This window comes from Mus caroli, unplaced genomic scaffold (genome assembly GCF_978045245.1).
Source record: "Mus caroli unplaced genomic scaffold, Mus_caroli_1 scaffold_4, whole genome shotgun sequence".
Classification (NCBI taxonomy): domain Eukaryota; kingdom Metazoa; phylum Chordata; class Mammalia; order Rodentia; family Muridae; genus Mus; species Mus caroli.
Window position 1 is genome coordinate 142,286,704 of NW_028227259.1, and position 19,589 is coordinate 142,306,292.

Sequence of the window (19,589 nt, forward strand, 5' to 3'; positions counted from 1 at the left end):
GTCAGCTGTCTTCTCCAATTGCTTCTCAACCTTGTTTTTGAGACAAGGGGTCACTGATCTGGAGCTAGGCTGCCCAAACAACAGCATTACAGGCATGTGATGTACCATAGTCTTTTTATGTGGTGCTGGAAATCCAAATGTAGGTCTTCACGCTTGAGCTCTTTACTCTCTGATCTAGAGGCAAGTGGATCGTTTATAGAGCTCGAGGCCTGCCTGGTATACATAGAGTTCCAGGCTAGCTAGGGCTAATGACATGTTTGTCTCAAAAACAAGGCAGTGGTGGCTCATGCTTTTAATCCCAGCACTCAAGAGGCAGAGGCAAGTGAATCCCTGAGTTCGAGGCCAGCCTGGTCTATTGAGTGAGTTTCAGGGCAGCCAGGGCCGCATAACCCTCCAAAAACCACCCACCCTCAAAAAAAGAATGAACGTAAGAAAGAAAAGGGAGGGGGTAGGAAGAGAGAATGAGAATAAAAAAGAAATAGGGGGGGAAACATCACAACCAGGACAGTAGCAGCCTCCGGTGAAACAGGATACCGACAACTCTCGGATTCCTAGAGGGGCGGCTGCTCCCCCTCCAGAGGGGCGGGGCTCTGACGCGCTTCCGGTGGTGCTGTCGTTCAGCCGCTGTGAGGATTCCAGACTCCAAAGCGGTTCTGAGTCACGGTGAGCCTGCGAGTCCCAGGTTAGCCTAGCGGTCGGGGAGCGTTGGCCAAAAGATTTCGAGAGGGTGGGGCGGGTTTAGCGCCTGTGGTTCTGGTTCGGGGAATTCCTCCATGGTGGTTCTGGGGGGATTGTCTGAGGAGGAGCGCCCCGCCCAGCCGTTGTCGGCGCCCGCTCTAAGGAAAGGCTTTTCCACCCCCGAGGGCTCCCTGGAACAAAACCCTGATTCTTTTGCTTCCGGAATCGCATTTCTAGTCTCTCCGTTATTGTCTGTTACCTGACGGAAACTGCCTTCTTTCTTCCCCAGCAAGAGCCCTGAGATCTAAACTCAGAACTAATTGTTAAGAATAAGCCCAAGTGTAGAAACCGCTGAAAACCCGAATCTCCTCAGTCTTGAGAAATGTCCAATCCAGGCGGGGAATTAGTCCCGGTGGGCTTTGTGCGCACAGGACAAGGATTTGTCAAGTCTGGAAAGATTTTTAGACGATCGTTTGTAAAACGCGTGTAGGATAGAAAGGTGATTGATTTATTTGGTGGCTGACATAGTTGGAAATCTGTTGAAAGGGGACACTTAAAAGAATTGTGAACAACAACAAAAAAATCAATACAGGAAAATTGTTTTTCAAGTGGTGGAAGGCTTCTGAAGAGAAACTGAGTATTGGTTCAGGGCTATTGAAATGATGCAGAATTTGGCTCACTCTGATCTGCTCAGCAGTTATGCTCTTCAGAATTATTGGCCTGCCTAGAAGCTTTTTGAAAATTAGTTTGCTGGGTTTGAGACGGGGTTTTACTGTATGGCCTACACTGGTGTATAATTGGTGATCCTCCTGTCTCTGCTCTCTTCAGTGCTGTAATTACAGGTATGCACCACCACGACTTCAGCTTGGAGTTTCCAAGTGCAGAGTGTCTTAAGGGCATTATCTACTACAACGTAGTAATTGCTGTTCATTTGCTGCAATCTGCGATAGTTTGATTTATTTACACTTCGTCTTGCACAGAATGAATTTGAGGCTGATTAAGGGAATGGGGGGAGGGACTTATAAACTGCAGAACTCGCATAAAGGAGGGAAAATCTGGGAAGTGACCAAAAGCCTGTCATGAATAGATCTTATGCTTTTGCTGCTAGACTTGGAGAGTTAGGTTTTTATTTTTTACTCTGTGTGTGTGTGTGTGTGTGTGTGTGTGTGTGTGTGTGTGTGTGTGTGTCAAAGGACAGTTGGCATAGTTGACTTCTTCCCTTCCATTATAGGGACACCAGTCTCAAAACCGGCAGCAGGTGCGTTGCATTTGTCACCCACTGAGCCATCTTGTCAGTTGAGTTAAACCTTTAGATAGGGGCTGGAGAGATGGCTCAGTGGTTAAGAGCACCAGCTGCTCTTCCAGAGGTCCTGAGTTCAATTCCCAGCAACCACATGGTGGCTCACAGCCCTCTGTAATGCCATCTGATGCCCTCTTCTGGTGTGTCTGAAGACAGCTACAGTGTACTCTTAGACATAAAATAATAAATGAATCTTAAAAAAAAAAAAAAACCTTTAGATAGCTTTGTTTTTGCTTTTTTGTTATTTTTCAAAACAGGGTTTCTTTGTGTAGCCCTGTCTATCCTAGAACTCTGTTGGCTATGCTGGCTTCTAACTCAGAGATCCTCCTGCCTCTACCTTCCATGTGCTGGGATTAAGGTGTACATACCACACCCTGCTTTAGGTAGCCTTTTTAAAGTTATTTTTTTCTATGAAAGTATTAAATTAGACCTGTTTTTCTACCCACATACTTTTTGATTTTATGACTATTTAAGGAATTTTCAGAAACCAAGACCTGGAGGGCCTCTTCCCATGGCAAGCTCAGCATTACCAAATGTGAAACATTGGCTTTCTTTGTGTGCAGGGAGTAGGATGCCAAGATGCTTTAGTACCAGATTTTTTTTCTTTTCTTCTTCTTTTTTTTTTTTTTTTTTTGGTTTTTTTTTCGAGACAGGGTTTCTCTGTGTAGGCTGTCCTGGAACTCACTCTGTAGACCAGGCTGGCCTCGAACTCAGAAATCCCCCTGCCTCTGCCTCCCGAGTGCTGGGATTAAAGGTGTGCACCACCACACCCGGCCAGATTTTTTCTTAAATCTTGCCAAAACAAAAACAAAGCAAAACACAACATGTCAGTCATGTAGAAGTTTTTCTTTTTTCCTACTTCTTAGCCTATCTTCCACCCTGTTCTTCTCCCCACCTCCTTTTTATTTTTTTATTTTCTTTTGTTTGTTTGTTTGTTTGTTTGTTTTAGAGAGAGGGTACTGCCATGCATCTCACCATGCAGCTAAGGTTCTGGCTTTGACCTGTCTCAGAATGCTAGGATGGCAGCCAGCTGTCCCATTGCAAGCATAAAAGATTTCACGTCTGCGTTCACTTACTAACTATACTCCAAGAGTGAGAGGAAGAAACCCACCTTTCTCTGCTTCTCATCTCCCACTAAGTAGAAAGCTGCAGGAAGGCAGGGTACACCCAGTGGTCAAGTGGCAGCTGTCAGTTAGTCAGAAGGTATTCTAAGGAATCAACTGGGAAATACCAAATGTTCACAACTTAGAAGAAAAATATTTTTAAACATTTTTGTTTGTATCACATATTTTGATTGAAGTTTTCTATGAAATTTTTTTCAGTGATATGTATCTTTGTCGGACTAAATAACTGTATGTTGGGCTTAGTGACACAGCTTTAATCCCATCACTCAGGAGGAGAGGTAGGCCAGTCTCTTATGCCTTCCAGGCCAGCCAAGGCTATGCAGTGAGACCTTGTTTTCCCATCCACTCTTCTATTAAAAAAAAAAAAAAAAAAATCTAGGGGGTGCTGGAGAGATGGCTCAGTGGTTAGGAGTACTGACTGCTCTTCCTGAGATCCTGAGTTCAATTCCAGCAACCACATGATGGCTCACCACTATCTGTAATGGAGTCTTTTGCCCTCTTCTGGTGTGTCTGAAGACAAATACAGTGTACTCTTTTGTTTTTTTTCAAAGATTTATTTATAATTATATGTAAGTACACTGTAGCTGTCTTCAGACACTCCGGAAGAGGGCAACAGATCCCATTACAGATAGTTGTGAGCCACCATGTGGTTTCTGGGATGACCTTTGGAAGATCAGTCAGTATTCTTACCTGCTGAGCCATCTCACCAGTCCTACAGTGTACTCTTATAGATAAAAAAAAATAAAATTAAAATAAAATAAAATGTAGCTGCAGGGCCACAAAAGATGGGTCAGCCCATAAACAGGCTGTTCTCAGGCATGCTGGCCTGAGTTTGACCCTGGAACCCACATGGTGGAAGGAGAGAACTGAGAGCTCTGACCTCTAACCTCTGTACATACTATGCCATATATACCTCCTCCCCTCCCCTCCCCTCCCCTCCCCTCCACACACACACAATTGAAGGGAAGAAACTGGAGAGATGATTCCGTGGTTAAGAATATGGATTGCTCTTGGCAGAGGCCTCACATTTGGTTCCCAACACCCATGGTGGGCAGGTCACAAAAGCCTGTATCTCTCGGTTTTCCCACGCTGACCTCTTCAAATGCACGAGGGTGTGTGCTGTGCGTACATGCACACATACAACATGCATGCACACATATACACACACATACAAGTTTTGTTGGTTTTTTTTTTTTTAATTTCCACTTTCACCTAAAGACACATAAAAGAAACTTGAATATGCGATTTGGGAAGTGACTCAGTCGGTAAAGTGTGGTCTGTACAGGTGTGAGTACCTGAGCCCACAGGTAAAAAGCCCAGTTCTGTCTGCCTGTACCTAAAGTCTCAGTAATGGAAGGGCAGAGACTGGCAGAGACTTGAGTTCCCTGGCCAGTCAGCCAGCCTGGCTGGTTCATGCACTCCAGGTTCAATGAGAGACCTTGTCTCAAAACAATGACATGAGTAGTGATAGAGGAGGACCTGCATGCACAGACACGCTCACCTGTATATATGTACACACACACACACACACACACACCCCTCACACAGTCACACAAACCCAAACCCAAAAAGAAAAAAAAATTGAATATGTTCTCCTTAAAGTAAGTCAGGTAAGATTCAGTGTGCATCCTAATTAGGTTTTCACTATTTTTGTTTTTAAATTTTTGTTCATCTATTTATTTGGTGCTAGGGGTGGAACCCAAAGCTTTGTATCTACAAGGCAAACTTTTGAACTATCTTCCTAACTCTTATACTCCATTATTTTTAACAAGCTAGATAACTCCAGCCTGGAACATACATGCTCATGCCGACAAACACAGTCATTTGACTACTCTACTTTTTTTATGTTCAGACAGTATTAGATAAATTGCTGAAGTCATAGAAACTAAGATACCTATAGTCATAAGATGTGAAACAGTTTTTGTAGCAAAGATCTAGTTTTAAAATTATGCCACTTTAGCCGGGCATAGTGGCGCACACCTTTAGTCCCAGCACTCGGGAGGCAGAGGCAGGTGGATTTCTGAGTTTGAGGTCAGCCTGGTCTACAAAGTGAGTTCCAGGACAGCCAGGGCTATATAGAGAAACCCTGTCTCGAAAAAAAAAAAATTATGCCATTCTTAGGGAAAATAGACATATCTCAGTCAAGTGAAAGTAGGGTCTAAGCTGACTCCAGAGTGATTTCAAACAATATATACTTTACTAATAGTATTTTGTGTGTATTACTTATACAACGTAATAGGCTTCATTATGATACTTCCGTGTATACCTTCTTAGTCTCTTGTATTGCTCTAAGAGACACCATGACTAAGCCAACTCTTACAAAAGAAAGTACTTAACTAAAAGCTGGTTTACTGTTTTAGAGGTTAGGTCCATTATCATCATGGCAGGAAGCATGGTGGCATGCAGGCAGACACTGGAGAAGTAGCTTGGGAGCTGCATTCTAATCTGTAGGCAGAGAGAGCAACACTGGGTCTAGTGTGGGCTTTTGAAACCCCAAAGTCCACGCCCCCATAACACATTTCTGCCAATGAGACCACACCTCCTAATCCTTCTAATTCTTGTAAATAGTCCAGCCTCCGAGTCTCTAGAGGGCCATTCTTACTCATACAGTCACAACACATAGAACTGTTTCCATCATACTCAGTCCTTAGTTCCTTTCTTGTCCCCCTCATACGCCCTGGACTTTGATGTCTAGTCCCATTCCTCACATTCTGCGTAGGAGAGAGAATGCGCTTATTCTGGTGAGTTTGGATTATCTTGCTTGGCATGATCATCTCCATGTCCCTCCATTTTCCTATAAAACACGTTTCTGAACAACTGTTTTTATATGTATTTGTGTGTGTGAGGTGCACATATGGTCAGAGGACAATTTGCACAAGTTAGGTCTTTCCATATACCACTGTGTGGGCCACAAGGGCCAAACCAGGCCTACCAGCAAGCACTTTGATCCACTGAGCCATCCTACCACCTCTGAACGATACTTTTTATATGGTGGTTGTCTGGTGGCCCCTGTGATAAAAACCAGAAACATATATTTTCATTTTTTGATAATTTTATGGCAACTATGTTTTTGTAGGTTTGAAGAGTGGCACTTTAAGAACCAGCAACCCAAAGGTACCAGGTCTACTCCTAAGAGTCCTGCTGGCTCGGGAATCTGTGTGATGACTAAGGTGGTGGGCATGGCCACAGTTCTGGGCCCCAGGCCACCTCAGGAATCTATGGGACCTTCGCCCATTAAAGTAGAAGAGGATGAAGAGAAAGACAAGTGCCGCCCTACCCTAGAGCTATCCCATAAGCACTTCAGACAGTCTGGGAACCAAGATACCCTTGAGCCAATGGGACCTTCGACCATTAAAGCTGAAGAGGATGAAAGCAAGGACAAGTGCCGCCCTAACCTAGAGATATCCCGTAAGAGCTTCAAGCAGTTTGGGTACCAAGACACTCTTGAGCAGTTGGGACCTTCGACCATTAAAGCTGAAGAAGATGAAGAGAAGGATAAGGGCCACCCTAGCCCAGAGATGTCCCGACAGCGCTTCAGGCAATTTGGGTACCATGACACTCCTGGGCCCCGAGAGGCACTGAGCCAGCTTCGGGTGCTCTGCTGTGAGTGGCTACAGCCCGAGATCCACACCAAAGAGCAGATTCTAGAGCTACTGGTTCTGGAGCAGTTCCTGACCATCCTGCCCCGAGAGCTCCAGACCTGGGTACAGCAGCACTGCCCTGAAAGCGCAGAGGAGGCCGTCACTCTCCTGGAAGACCTGGAGCAAGAACTTGATGAGCCAGGACTGCAGGTGGGCGGGAGGCCATCAGATGCTAGGAGACCCGGAATATAAAATCCTAGGCAGGAATTGAGGCTTGTCCTTCTGTTGTATGCAAATTGTCCATGGGGAGATATAATACACACATCAACTCACCCCAGATAGGGAATCTATGGCAGACTGTACAGATACCACTAAAGTCCAACTTGGTAAGCTTGGACTTTGATTGGGGTTTTATTTGGATTACTTACAGGAATATGGGTAGGTGATTACTTAACAGGAGCAGAAATGACTCAAAGCTGCATCACCATAGCCCACCCCAGCATTTGTGACAGATCACAGATCAGCTGGATATCTGGAGCATACTCACTGCTCAACAGGGAGAGAGTTGGCGAGTATTCTGTTTCAGGTGGCTCAACTGGTCTGCATCTCCTTTGCAGCTCTGTTCCTAGTCTCAGAGGAATTCTAGCTGTTATTGCTTCTTCTGGTAGGAAGGAGCCTAGTGAATCTGGTCAGTTTTAGGGACTTCCTGAAACTAGTTTAAGTTGTTTACCTTTCTATAGGATGGAAGGCAGAAACTGTTATTCAACGCTGTCCAACAAGATTAACCGACCAGACAGAAGTTTCTAGGGACCTGGATATGTTTCTCCCTATTGTCTGCTCTTATCTTGAAATAACCTTGGGAACCAAGTGGGATGGGTGTTTTCCTTCCCTTCTAAAAGTTCTGCATAGTGCTCCTGAGATTTTTCTCATTCTTGAGTCAGCTGTGCACACACCTAGCCATTTCTTATTGTCTCTAGGTCTCATCTCCTCCAAATGAACAGAAGCAGTCTTGGGAGAAAATGTCAACTTCAGGAATGGCAATGGAGTCCTTAAGCAGTACTGAGACCCAACCCGTGGATGCCAGCCCTAAATATGAGTTTTGGGGGCCCCTGTACATCCAAGAGACTGGTGAGGAGGAGGTTTTTACTCAGGATCCAAGAAAGCGCCAAGGTAAGGACCCCTTTCAGTGTTCAGAGAAATATATAGCTCCAGTTGAGAGGTAACTTACCTCTGATTGACCTGACTGGTAGAGTAGACTAGGCAGAAGGCATGCACTTTCCTCTCCCAAACCCTATTGCCTTGGACAGTTACCCAGCACTAGGCCAGGCAACATGCTTGCAGAGGGTTGAGTGGAAAGAGCTCAGTTTTTAAAAGGAGTGAGACTGATTCAGAGAGATGGACAGGTTGGATGAGCCAATGTAGCACTAAGCTGGATGACAGTGGCAAGGTATGGCTGCCTATGAGCCTGAAAGACCAAGAAGGAAGACCTGTTATTACCAGAACCAGATAAGAGCTGAGCCTTGGTAGGGAAGGAAAGAGTCACATGCCAGGAGCCCTGCTCCAGGTAAGACGTGGTGACGCACGCCTTTAATCCCAGCATTTGGGAGGCAGAGGCAGGCGGATTTCTGAGCTCAAGGCCAGCCTGGTCTACAGAGTGAGTTCCAGGACAGTCAGGGCTACACAGAGAAACCCTGTCTCGAAGGAAAAAAAAAGAGAGAGAGAGAGAGAGAGAATAGAATAGCCTCATTGTTACACTGTCCCTGCCCTTACATCATTTGGTGTACCCACGGGCAGCAGACTCAAGCACAGCTAGACAACATGAAAAGTGTGTAGGCTTGAGGGTACTTTCCTGGGATACAGAGCAGGACGGACAGACTAGATCTGGAAACGTTGGGACCTTTTCGAACCTCTGCAGACTTCAGAAGTCAAAAGCTAGGGTAGGGACTGGAAATGCAGTTCACTTTGTAGAGTGCTGGAGTAGCATGCAGAAGGCCCTGGCTTCCATGCCCTGGACCAATTAAACCATATGTGGTGGTGCACACCTGCAACCCTAGCACTCAAATTCAGGGTCAGCCTTAGCTACATGGAGAATTCAAGGCTAGTCTGGGTTTCTTGAGACTCAAAAAAAGTACATTAGGACAACGAGCTGTTCCCCAGCTCAGATCTCCACAAATCATGATTTGCTAACAGCCTTATTATATACTAGTAGTTTCTGCTCTTTTTTTTGTTTTGTTTTGTTTTTTGTTTTTTTTTTTTTTTTTCGAGACAGGGTTTCTCTGTGTAGTCCTGGCTGTCCTGGAACTCACTCTGTAGACCAGGCTGGCCTCGAACTCAGAAATCCACCTGCCTCTGCCTCTCAATTGCTGGAATTAAAGGCGTGCCCCACCACTGCCCGGCTTAGTTTCTGCTCTTAAATACCTTCATTTACCTGGAATAAAAATACCTGCAAAGAATAATCACATTTACATGTTGTTGAAAATATAGCACATTGTTCCAAATCTTGTTATTACCATTTTTCGTGGATACAGTATGTTCATGAGCAGAGCCATAGCCCTGAGAAATTGCCTGAGTTACTTACAATTTCCTAGACACTTGAGTTTTGAGCCCTGTTGAAAATACATTCTCGTGCCAGACATGATGGCACATACCTTTAGTTCCAGCACTCAGGAGAGGCAGGTATGACCTCTATGCAGGCCAGCCTGGTCTATAGAGTGTGTTTCAAAACATCCCGTGATGTGTAGTGTCTCAAAAAGAACAAAACAAACAAAAAGCTATTCTTAGGGCTGGAGATGTGGCTTAGCAGTTAGGAGCAGTAGCCTCTCTCACAGAAGACCCTGGTTCACTGGTTTTCTTTCTAGCATCCACCTTGAGTGACTAACAGCTAGCTGCCTTTAACTGTAGTTCCTACGATTCCAGCACCCCTTCTAGTCTCCAAAGACATCTGCACATATGTGATGCACATTCAGACAGGCAGGCCCATAAATCAAAAAGATTACTTAAAACAAATGAGCATCTTGGGCTGGAGAGAGGGCTCAGAGGTTAAGAGCACTGACTGTTCTTCCAGAGTCCTGAGCTCAATTCCCAGCACCCACATGGTTGCTCACAACCATCTGTAATGGGACTTGATGGCATTTTCAGGTGTGTCTGACAGCTGCAACATACTCATACACATAAAATAAATAAATCTTATAAAAAAAAATGTACATCTTAGGGACTGACAGGATGGCTCAGCGGTTAAAATGCTTGGTCTAAAAGCCTGGTGAACTGAGTTCCATCCCTGAAACATAGATGATGGAAGGAGAGAACTGACCTCCACATGCTCAGTTGCAGGAATGCCTTCATACACACAATAATTATTTCTATTTATTAATTAACTTATTCATTTGGGCAGGGTCCCACTGTGTGATCTTGGCTGGCCTAGAACTCACTACATAGACCAAGCTGGCCTCAAACTCAGAGAAAGAAATCATATACTCTGATAAACATAAAAACTAAACTGTTTAAAAAAAAAAACAGCCAGGCATGGTGGCGCACAACTTTAATCCCAGCACTCGGGAGGCAGAGGCAGGTGGATTTCTGAGTTCAAAGCTAGCCTGGTCTACAGAGTGAGTTCCAGGACAGCCAGGGCTATACAGAGAAACCCTGTCTCGAAAGAAAAAAAAACAAAACCTAAACTGTTTTCATTGTTTAAAATTGTTAATGCCATCTTCCCTGGGCTATAATTATACATGAAGAAAACTAAAAACATAACTGCTGATAACTCTTAGAAGTCTGAAGCAGGAGGACTGCCATGAGTTTAAAGCCACCCTAGGCCTACCTTCTCCACCAGAGAAGAGCACTGAGAAATGGGTTCAAACCAAGAGCAAGTCTTTATGTTGAGGTGCAGCCCTAGCCTTTCTCATGGTGCGCTTTTAAGCATAAAAACACATCCTGGGTTGACCCCTCAGTTAGCAAGAAGAGAACATTAGCCAGCCAAAAAGCAAGGGGAACTTCTCAGAACTCCAGACTGTAATGGAGTGCATGCTTGTTCTTGTTTCGGCAGGTATTTTGCCTGCATGTTGAGTTCTAAAGCCTGAATGGCATTTCCATCATGGCTTCAGCTATGCTAAGGCCTGGGGAACTGTTGTGTTCCTAGTATGTTCCAGGAGAGTCTTCAGAGTAAGACCTTGTCTCCCCCAAAAAAAGGAAGACCCTCTGGTAGCTTGAGTAGATTAGGCCCCCATGGGCTCATGTGTTTGAATGCTTGGCCCAGGGAATGGCACTATTAAAAGGTGTGGCCTTGTTTAAGTAGGTGTGGCCTTATTGGAGGAAGTATGTCACAGGTGGGCTTTGAGGTCTCCTATGCCTAAGTCCCACCCAGTGTGGAATCAGAGCCTCCTCCAGAAGACAGTCCCCTTCTGCTGCCAGCTGATCAAGATGTAGAACTTGTGGCTCTTCTAGTACCATGTCTGCCTTCACACTGCCAGGCTTCCCACCATGATGAAAAATGGACTGAAACTCTGAAACTGTAAGCCAGCCCCAATTAAATGTTTGCCTTTATAAGATTTGCCTTGGTCATCGTGTCTCTTCACAACAATGAAACTCTAAGATACCCTCCCTCTTGCATGTTAAAACATTCCTCCACAGTCCCCAGTTTTATTTAGAATATAATCATTCCCAACTCAAACCCCTGCTCTTGCCAGCACCACAGGAGTGAGTGCAAAATAGAGATCGTTGATAGGCATATATATACTCCTGACACCTTGAACCATTATCAATAGATTTTGGACCTACGGTACTTTTTCACATTTGTAGATAGGAATTAGAGACTGGATTGTTGTAGAAATTTTTAATCCCAATCCAGGGGTTTCTACCCTACTTTTGACCATTTAGTTCCCAGGTAAAAAACACACAACTTTTATTATTTACAATAAGTTTTTAACAGCAGAAGAGCTGGGCAGATATCCACCCTCTGTGCTATTAAAATCTACTTTCCTGTAGATAACCCCGAGTTATTACTATGTTTCATTTGGGCTGCTCTTAACTCCATTTGGCCAGCCCTCAGGGCCACGTTTTCTTGTGACTCCTAACCCGTGGTGGCTTCTCCTTTCTCCTTCATGGAGAGATGGCTCAGTAGATAAACAATTGCTGCTCTTACAGAGGACAAAAGTTTCAGTCCAGTACCTACATTAGGCTGCTCACAACTGTCTGTGACTCCCACTTTAAGAGACCTACTGGTCTCTTTTGGCCTCTGCAAGTACCCACATGTGTGGCAGATAAATGGGCATAATAGTAAATGAGACACACACATAAAAGTAAATCTTTTTAAAGACTGGGATAAATGTGCCTGGAAAGATGGCGTTGCAGTTACAGTCACTTGCTCCTTTTGCAGAGGAACCATATTCAGTTCCCAGCACCCACACGGCAGCTTAAAACAATCCAGAACTGCAGTTCCAGGTAATCTAGCACCCTTTTCTGGCTTCCACAAGCACCAGGCGTGCACGCAGCATGCTTACATGTGTAGACAAAACACCCACACACAAAAAACTTCTTTTTTTTTTTTTGGTTTTTCGGTTTTTCGAGACAGGGTTTCTCTGTGTAGCCCTGGCTGTCCTGGCACTCACTTTGTAGACCAGGCTGGCCTCGAACTCAGAAATCCGCCTGCCTCTGCCTCCCAAGTGCTGGGATTAAAGGCGTGCGCCACCACGCCCGGCAAATGTTTAACATCCTTTTTTTTTTTTTTTTTTTTTTTTTCAAGGCAGGGTTTCTCTGTATAGCCCTGGTAGCCCTGGTTGTCCTGGCACTCACTTTGTAGACCAGGCTGGCCTCGAACTTAGAAATCTGCCTGCCTCTGCCTTCCAAGTGCTGGGATTAAAGGTGTGTGCCATCACCGCCCAGCGATACAAAAAACTTCTTAATTAAGGAAGAATACTGAGCCGGGTGTGGTGGCGCATGCCTTTAATCCCAGCACTCAGGAGGCAGAGGCAGGCAGATTTCTGAGTTCGAGGTCAGCCTGGTCTACAGAGTGAGTTCCAGGACAGCCAGGGCTACACAGAGAAACCCTGTCTTGAAAAACAAACAAATAAACAAAGACCAATACCGGCCTTAAAAGTGCTTTGTAAGAGAAAGTGACCTTGAACTTCTGATCCTGCTTCCACTTCCTCCCAAGTGCTTCTGGAGGATTGTAAATCAGTGTATCACAGAGACTTGGGCTAATTTTTCTGCAGCTCTATTCCCAAAAATTTATCCAAAATATGGAACCAGGCTACGAGTCAACAGATAAAGAAAATGTATACACACACAGTGGAATTATATTCAACTGTAAAGGCTTAGGAGTAAAATTGTGACAGTTGGAAGAAAAACAATTAAAATAGGATAAGTTGTCTCCTCTTTCATTCATTGCCCTTTTCATAGTCATTTGTCAGTTCTACACAAAGTGGAGAGCCAAGAAGAAGTATTACCAGATCTGGAAATAGGCTGGGGTTGTTATGGGGTTGTTTTGGTTATTGTTTTGTGTTTGTGAGTTGGTTTTGGCTTGATTTTGATTGTTTTTGTCTTTTGTTTTTTGTTTTGTTCTCTACTTTATCTGGCCTGGAACTATGTAAACTAGGCTGCCTTAAAAGACAGAGCTCCGCCTGCCTCTGGCTCTCCAGTGCTGGGATAAAAGGTGTGCGCCACTAAAGTTTTAGTGCCCAGTTTGGAAAAAAGGCTTTTAAGTTCTCTTAAGAGAGAGGAGAACACAGGGCCCCCAATGGAGGAGCTAGAGAAAGCACCCAAGGAGCTGAGGGGATCTGCAACCCAATAGGTGGAACAACAATGTGAACTAACCAGTACCTCCAGAGCTCCTGTTTCTAGCTGCATATGTAGCCGAAGATGATCTAGTTGGCCATCATTGGGAAGAGAGGCCCCTTGGTCTTGCAAACTTTATATGTCCCAGTACAGGGGAATACCAGGGCCAAGAAGTGGGAGTGGGTGGGTAGGCGAGCAGGGCAGGGGGAGGGTATAGGGGACTTTCACGATAGCATTTGAAATGTAAATGAAGAAAATACCTAATAAAAAATTAAGAAAAGAAAAAAGAGAGAGAGGAGTTGGCAATGATAGCCTTGCTTAAAATCTCAAAGAAACTTATATACCCTAAGAAGGTATGCTGGACCGGAAGAGTGAGCCGTTAGCACAAAGTACAGGGGGAAGTTGGCCAATCTGCATGAGCTCTGAGTGGAACTCAGTCATCCCTAAGGCATTGAAACCTGGTATTTACCCTGCTAGAACTTGAGCTCCGACTTTCTTTTTTATCTGCATGACTGAGAAACCCTTCAAACCAGAAATTCTTCACATAACTGTTGGCTCTGAGTATGTTGCAGAAGCGTATGTGAAGCCACAGACAGAATACCACAGTGTAATTTAGACTGTTTCAAGCATACAGGAGGAGAGAGTAGAAACAGCCTTTCTAGAAACTGTGAATTGTAAAATAATCAGGTGATTGACATTGGAGGCAGAGGTCTCATGTGAATGAGACCATAAACTAGATGGGACAATGGTTTTATTGCTGTTAGAGCCATTCACACTCACATGTCACAAGGGTCAGCATTCCTTCAAACCCATCTACTGCCTCACCTGGCGATCCTGCGTCCCTGCAACAGCTGCTTCCTCAGAAGAGGATAACTAACCACCCTTAACCCACCTGTCTCCAGGTTTTAAATCGAATCCCCAGAAGGAGAACTCAGCAGACGAGCAGAGAAGCTCTGAAGAAGAGTCTCATGCAGACGGACTCAAAAGAACCGTCATCCCCATGATTCCTGCCAATAAGTATGGATCGAGGTCAGAAAGGCAGTGGGCCAACAACCTGGAGAGGGAGAGAGGGACAAAAGCCTCTCTTCAAGACACAGGCTCCAGGAAAGGGGCAGAACCAGCGTCTACTAGGCCTGCCCCAGGAGAGAAACGTTACATATGTGCAGAGTGTGGGAAGGCCTTTAGCAATAGCTCAAACCTCACTAAACACCGGAGAACACACACTGGGGAGAAGCCTTATGTGTGTACAAAGTGTGGGAAGGCTTTCAGCCACAGCTCCAACCTTACCCTTCATTACCGAACACACCTGGTGGACCGACCCTATGACTGTAAGTGTGGGAAAGCGTTTGGGCAGAGCTCAGACCTCCTTAAACATCAAAGGATGCACACGGAAGAGGCGCCCTATCAGTGTAAAGACTGTGGGAAAGCCTTTAGTGGGAAGGGCAGCCTCATTCGACACTATCGCATCCATACAGGGGAGAAGCCCTATCAGTGTAATGAGTGTGGCAAGAGCTTCAGTCAGCATGCAGGTCTCAGTTCTCATCAACGCCTGCACACAGGGGAGAAGCCCTATAAGTGTAAGGAGTGTGGCAAAGCCTTCAACCATAGTTCAAATTTTAATAAGCATCACAGAATTCATACTGGCGAAAAGCCCTATTGGTGTAGCCACTGTGGGAAAACCTTCTGTAGCAAGTCAAATCTCTCCAAGCATCAGAGAGTCCACACTGCAGAGGGAGAAGTCCAGTAACTGTCTATTCTCGTCTGTTGTTCTCGTTGTAAACGTTAGAATGTGAATGCTAGGAAGAAGCTCTGTAATGCATTTGATGTTTGATAGTAGGTTTTGCTGTAGCCATCAAGGGTGCCTTGGAGGGACAGTGACACAGTGATAGAGCAGACAGGAGGTCTACAGAGGAGCAGGGAGCTCCACACACTCCAGGCCCCAGTGTACTGTGTGTCCAGTATAGTTAAGGAAGAAACATTAAAATTGTTTAACTGTTTTAACATGTATCTCACAGTTGTAGTTTGTAAAGAATTGAGCCACCTTGAACAGTCTGATTCAGAATAAACGTGTAGCATCATGTAGCGTCTCAGAACTATTATTTTGATAAATGATGTTGCTATAAAACTTGTTTATGTATTTTATTGGGTGAGTGGATGATGTGTATATCCCTGGCACATGTGTGAAGAAGGCCAGAGGACAGCTTTCTTCCACCCCCAAGATTTAAAGCTTTGAAGATGCAGACTCTCCTTCCACCCAGTGTGTAGATCCCAGGGATCAAACTCGGGGCGTACCTACTGAAGCTGTCCCTGGCCAGAGTTATTGAACATTCTTTTGGGTAAAGCATTGGCCAGGCGTGGAGGTACACTCTCATACTCCCAACACTTGAGAGAGGATCATAAGTTCCAGGCTACCCAGAGGTCTCAAAGAAAGAAAAGGGAGGGGAGGGCAGGGGAGAGAAGGAAAGAGCAACTGTCCAGCCTGGCATTTGTGAGTATGTGTGAGAAAGGCATGGAAGAGTGTGGCAGCAGGTGCCTAATGGTTGCACTGTGCTGTGTCTTGACATAAGGAGCACGCATTTTCATTATTCTGACCATATGTCAGCCTGTGATTTTGTTAATCCTGTATGAAAATCAGTTCTCTGCAATCAGCTTTCTTCTGAAAACTCCAGAAATTGAAACCCAACAGGATTACCTTAAATCTTTCCTGGCAGCATCTGAATGTGGCCTCTTCAGTAGTAAGACATGTCCTGGCTCTTCTGCCCACTGCTACCTTGCCACAGACCCTCTGGGTCCCTGTGTCTGCGTGGAACGGGGTCTCTCAACGCGGGTGGGCAAAGCGTGGATGAATGACAGATGCACACAGGAGAGGTTGTGTGTAGAATCTGAATGTAATTTTACAACTCGAGCATCAGACTTTTTATACAGAAGACAATAAAGAAGTTGGGTGACATAGCCACAAGGTACAAATGAGGTAACGGGATGCTTAATGACTCTTACACAGAACAGAGGAATGAAAATGCAAAGACTGGCAGGAACTGGGCAATAAAATAACTGAGACAAAGTCAGCCCTATCTAAGGTCAGCTATAGTCTTAGAAGCCAGGTGTGAGAACTTTTCACTCCTAGGGCAAGGGCTTTCACACCCAAGTCATGGTTCTAACTAGGGAGTTCTGTTCTAGCTAACCATCTCATGAATAATGCAATACTCTAAAACCACAGCCCGATCTGCTTCCTAAACCATTGTAAATTCCTGTATATAGGTGTAACTCAGCTATAATTCTAAGCATCTATTCTGGTTTCTCCTACAGTCAGAAACTTCTTTCTTCCTAGGTGATGGTAGATTCCTGTGAAGGGCAGTGACCTAACTTTTACTCAAAGAGATAGTGTAATACCAGGGGCAGTACTGAATTCCAAGCCCAAGGTCTTGCTAAGGACGAACTAGGACTGTTGGAACACTGGCGGACGGCTTTAGCTATGTCAGAATTCAATCTTAAAAGGCACTTATGATAGGAAAATATTGAAGGAGGGCACGTGGATCCATATACTAGACTAACTCGGGAGTGAAAAATTACTGTATGAGTAGGGAACGCTAGACTCCAGGAGGAGAGCTTCCTTGAAACTCTTGCCTCATGAGTGACTTTTAAGCCTCTCGGCTTGTCCAGCTGACTCGACCGACCGGAGAGCGTAGCACTTCCTGGAAACCTGTCTGCTCGCCTTCCTTCCGCCACTTGCTGATCTTCATATTGTGAAGATTTTCTCTTTAATTGAGTGCTTGTACCTATTGATGACCTTGCTATGCTAAGAACTGGGTAGTAAGAGTTTCCTGTGGAGTGCCAGACCTGAGGATTAGTACACACCTCTACTTACATCCCAGCAACCAAGCCACGCCTCCTCCCATCACCTGTGGACAAGAGGGTTGATAAGCTTGCTGTGGCCTTGGCACCAGCCCCCTCCAAACTTCTATACCCAGGCCCAAGACAATTAAATTTTTAATGTGTGTAAACACGCACAGATATGCATACTTGTGTGCAGTTGCTTATGCAGGCTACAGGTATCAGATTCCCCATGGAATTAAAGTTACAGATGGGGGCTGGAGAGATGACTCAGTAGTTAAGAGCACTGGTTGCTCTTCCAGAGATTCTAAGCTCAATTCCCAGCAATCACATTGTGGCTCACATCTCTATAATGGGATCTGATGCTCTCTTCTGACATGCAAGTGTACATGCAGATAGAGCACCCATATACATAAATAAATAAATCTTTTTTTTTTTTCTTAAGTTACAGATGGCTCTGAACCCCCTGACATGAGTGCTGGGAACTGAACTCAGGTCCTCTCTAAGAACAGTATTTTTTATTTTATTTTATTTTTTATTTTTTTTGGTTTTTTCAAGACAGGGTTTCTCTCTAGTCCTGGTTGTCCTGGAACTCACTCTGTAGACCAGGTTGACCTCGAACTCAGAAATCTGCCTGCCTCTGCCCCCCAAGTGCTGGGATTAAAGGCATGCGCCACCACGTCCAGCTTGAGACAGGATCTATGCAGCTCCAGTTGACCTGGAACTTATTTAAACCATAGCTTTGAACCATAGCTACCTTTGAACTCTGAGATCCCCCTGCCTCTGCATCTTGAATTCTGAGAGATTGAAGGTGTGCACCACCATACCCTGTCCAACATTACTTTGTTCTTAGGATTTCATTCTAAATTATGTGTATGTGTGTATCCATGTGCATATGAGAGCAGGTGTTTATAGAAGCCAAAGGTGTGGGATACCCTGGAAATAGAATTAACAGGCAGTTAGGAGCTGCCTGATGTAGATTCTGGGAACCAAACTTGGGTATTCTGTCGAGCGCAGCACATGTTCTTGATCACTAAGTCATCTCCTCAGCCCTTAACTTTTCTCTAAATAATTAAACTAATGCCTTTCACCCTTGTGACTCCTGGTATGTAGGCTAAGTCATGCCAGCAGGCTATGGCCCTCCTTCCCCCAGAAGTCTGTAATATTCCCTTTGTCCTGCAGAATGGAAGGCTCTTCATTCACTCCCACCCCTCTGTGGCAGGATTTTCCCTGTCCAATTAATTTAGAGTGCAGCAAGAGGGAAAGGGGAGGTGGCACTAAGAGTTGCAGAGACAGGGAGAGACGGGAGAAGGAAGCAAGATGGAAGACGAACAGGATGACTCAGATTCCTCGGGGTTTTGTTTTGGTTTTTTGGGTTGTGTTTTTTTTTTTTTTTTTTTTCCGGTTTTTTGAGACAGGGTTTCTCTGTGTAGCCCTGGCTGTCCTAGAACTCACTCTGTAAACCAGGCTGGCCTCAAACTCATAAATTCACCTGCCTCTGCCTCCCAAGTGCTGGGATTAAAGGCATGCGCCACCACTGCCGGGCACCGTGTGGTTTTGAAAAGCCACAGGTATATATATATCTTATAGTGATAGAGTATTGTGGGTAACTTGTTTAATCTAGGTGGGCAGCTTGTACCCGTATCAATTGGCTCTGAATTTATTGTGTGGGCATTTGTGTATTGAGAATTTATTTATATATAAATCTGACTGATTAATTATAAGCTTTTAGAGTTTTGGCTCTACCGGGTTACTGGGAATTGTAATAGCTAACTGCGAGGTAGGCAGTCATTGCATGGGGCTGACTGACCTGTCAAGGGAATTTAGCAAGTCGGGTGGAGACATCTCTGGAGCTCCAGGCCAGAGAGTCTGCTGAGATGAGAACAACCCTGCCGGAGCCATGTGGCCTGCCGATGATGCCCAGTGTAGCAATGGAACTTGCTGTTCTTTTTAATATTTCCCACAACACCCCCACCCCACCCCAGTACCATGACCACTCTCCTGATAAGGCTCTTTAGAAGGAGAGCTCCCAGATTCCAATCTCTGAACGTGGCATCTTTTATTTCTGAATCAAGGAGTAGGTTAAATCACACTCACTAAGTCATGTACCAGCCAAATAAGGGGAGTGGGTCACTGAAAATAAAAACTATTTTTTTCTTATTGTTACAGTAACTTGGGAGAAGTGTATTTGGGTGTCCTCCCAGAACCTTAAACTCAGCACACTGAATAATGACCTTTCTTGTTTGTATTTCCTGATAAAAGAGGCCCACAGAGGAATTGGACTTCAAGCAGTGGTCATGTGTGTGG

General features: G+C 44.9%; 1 protein-coding gene across 2 annotated transcripts; it reads left to right on the forward strand.

Moving 5' to 3' along the window:
* The first annotated feature begins 594 nt into the window (after positions 1-594).
* Positions 595-15,529, forward strand: Zscan21 (zinc finger and SCAN domain containing 21). 2 transcript variants are annotated; one of them, XM_021161892.2, is made up of 4 exons: positions 595-682; positions 6,179-6,893; positions 7,661-7,853; positions 14,354-15,529. In XM_021161892.2, exons 2-4 carry the CDS (start codon positions 6,264-6,266, stop codon positions 15,196-15,198), a joined length of 1,668 nt encoding a protein of 555 aa, XP_021017551.1. In that variant the 5' UTR covers positions 595-682; positions 6,179-6,263; the 3' UTR covers positions 15,199-15,529. The 2 variants fall into 2 exon arrangements, with proteins under 2 accessions (XP_021017551.1, XP_029333770.1); XM_029477910.2 differs by having other exon boundaries at positions 608-663.
* The last annotated feature ends 4,060 nt before the right edge of the window (positions 15,530-19,589 follow it).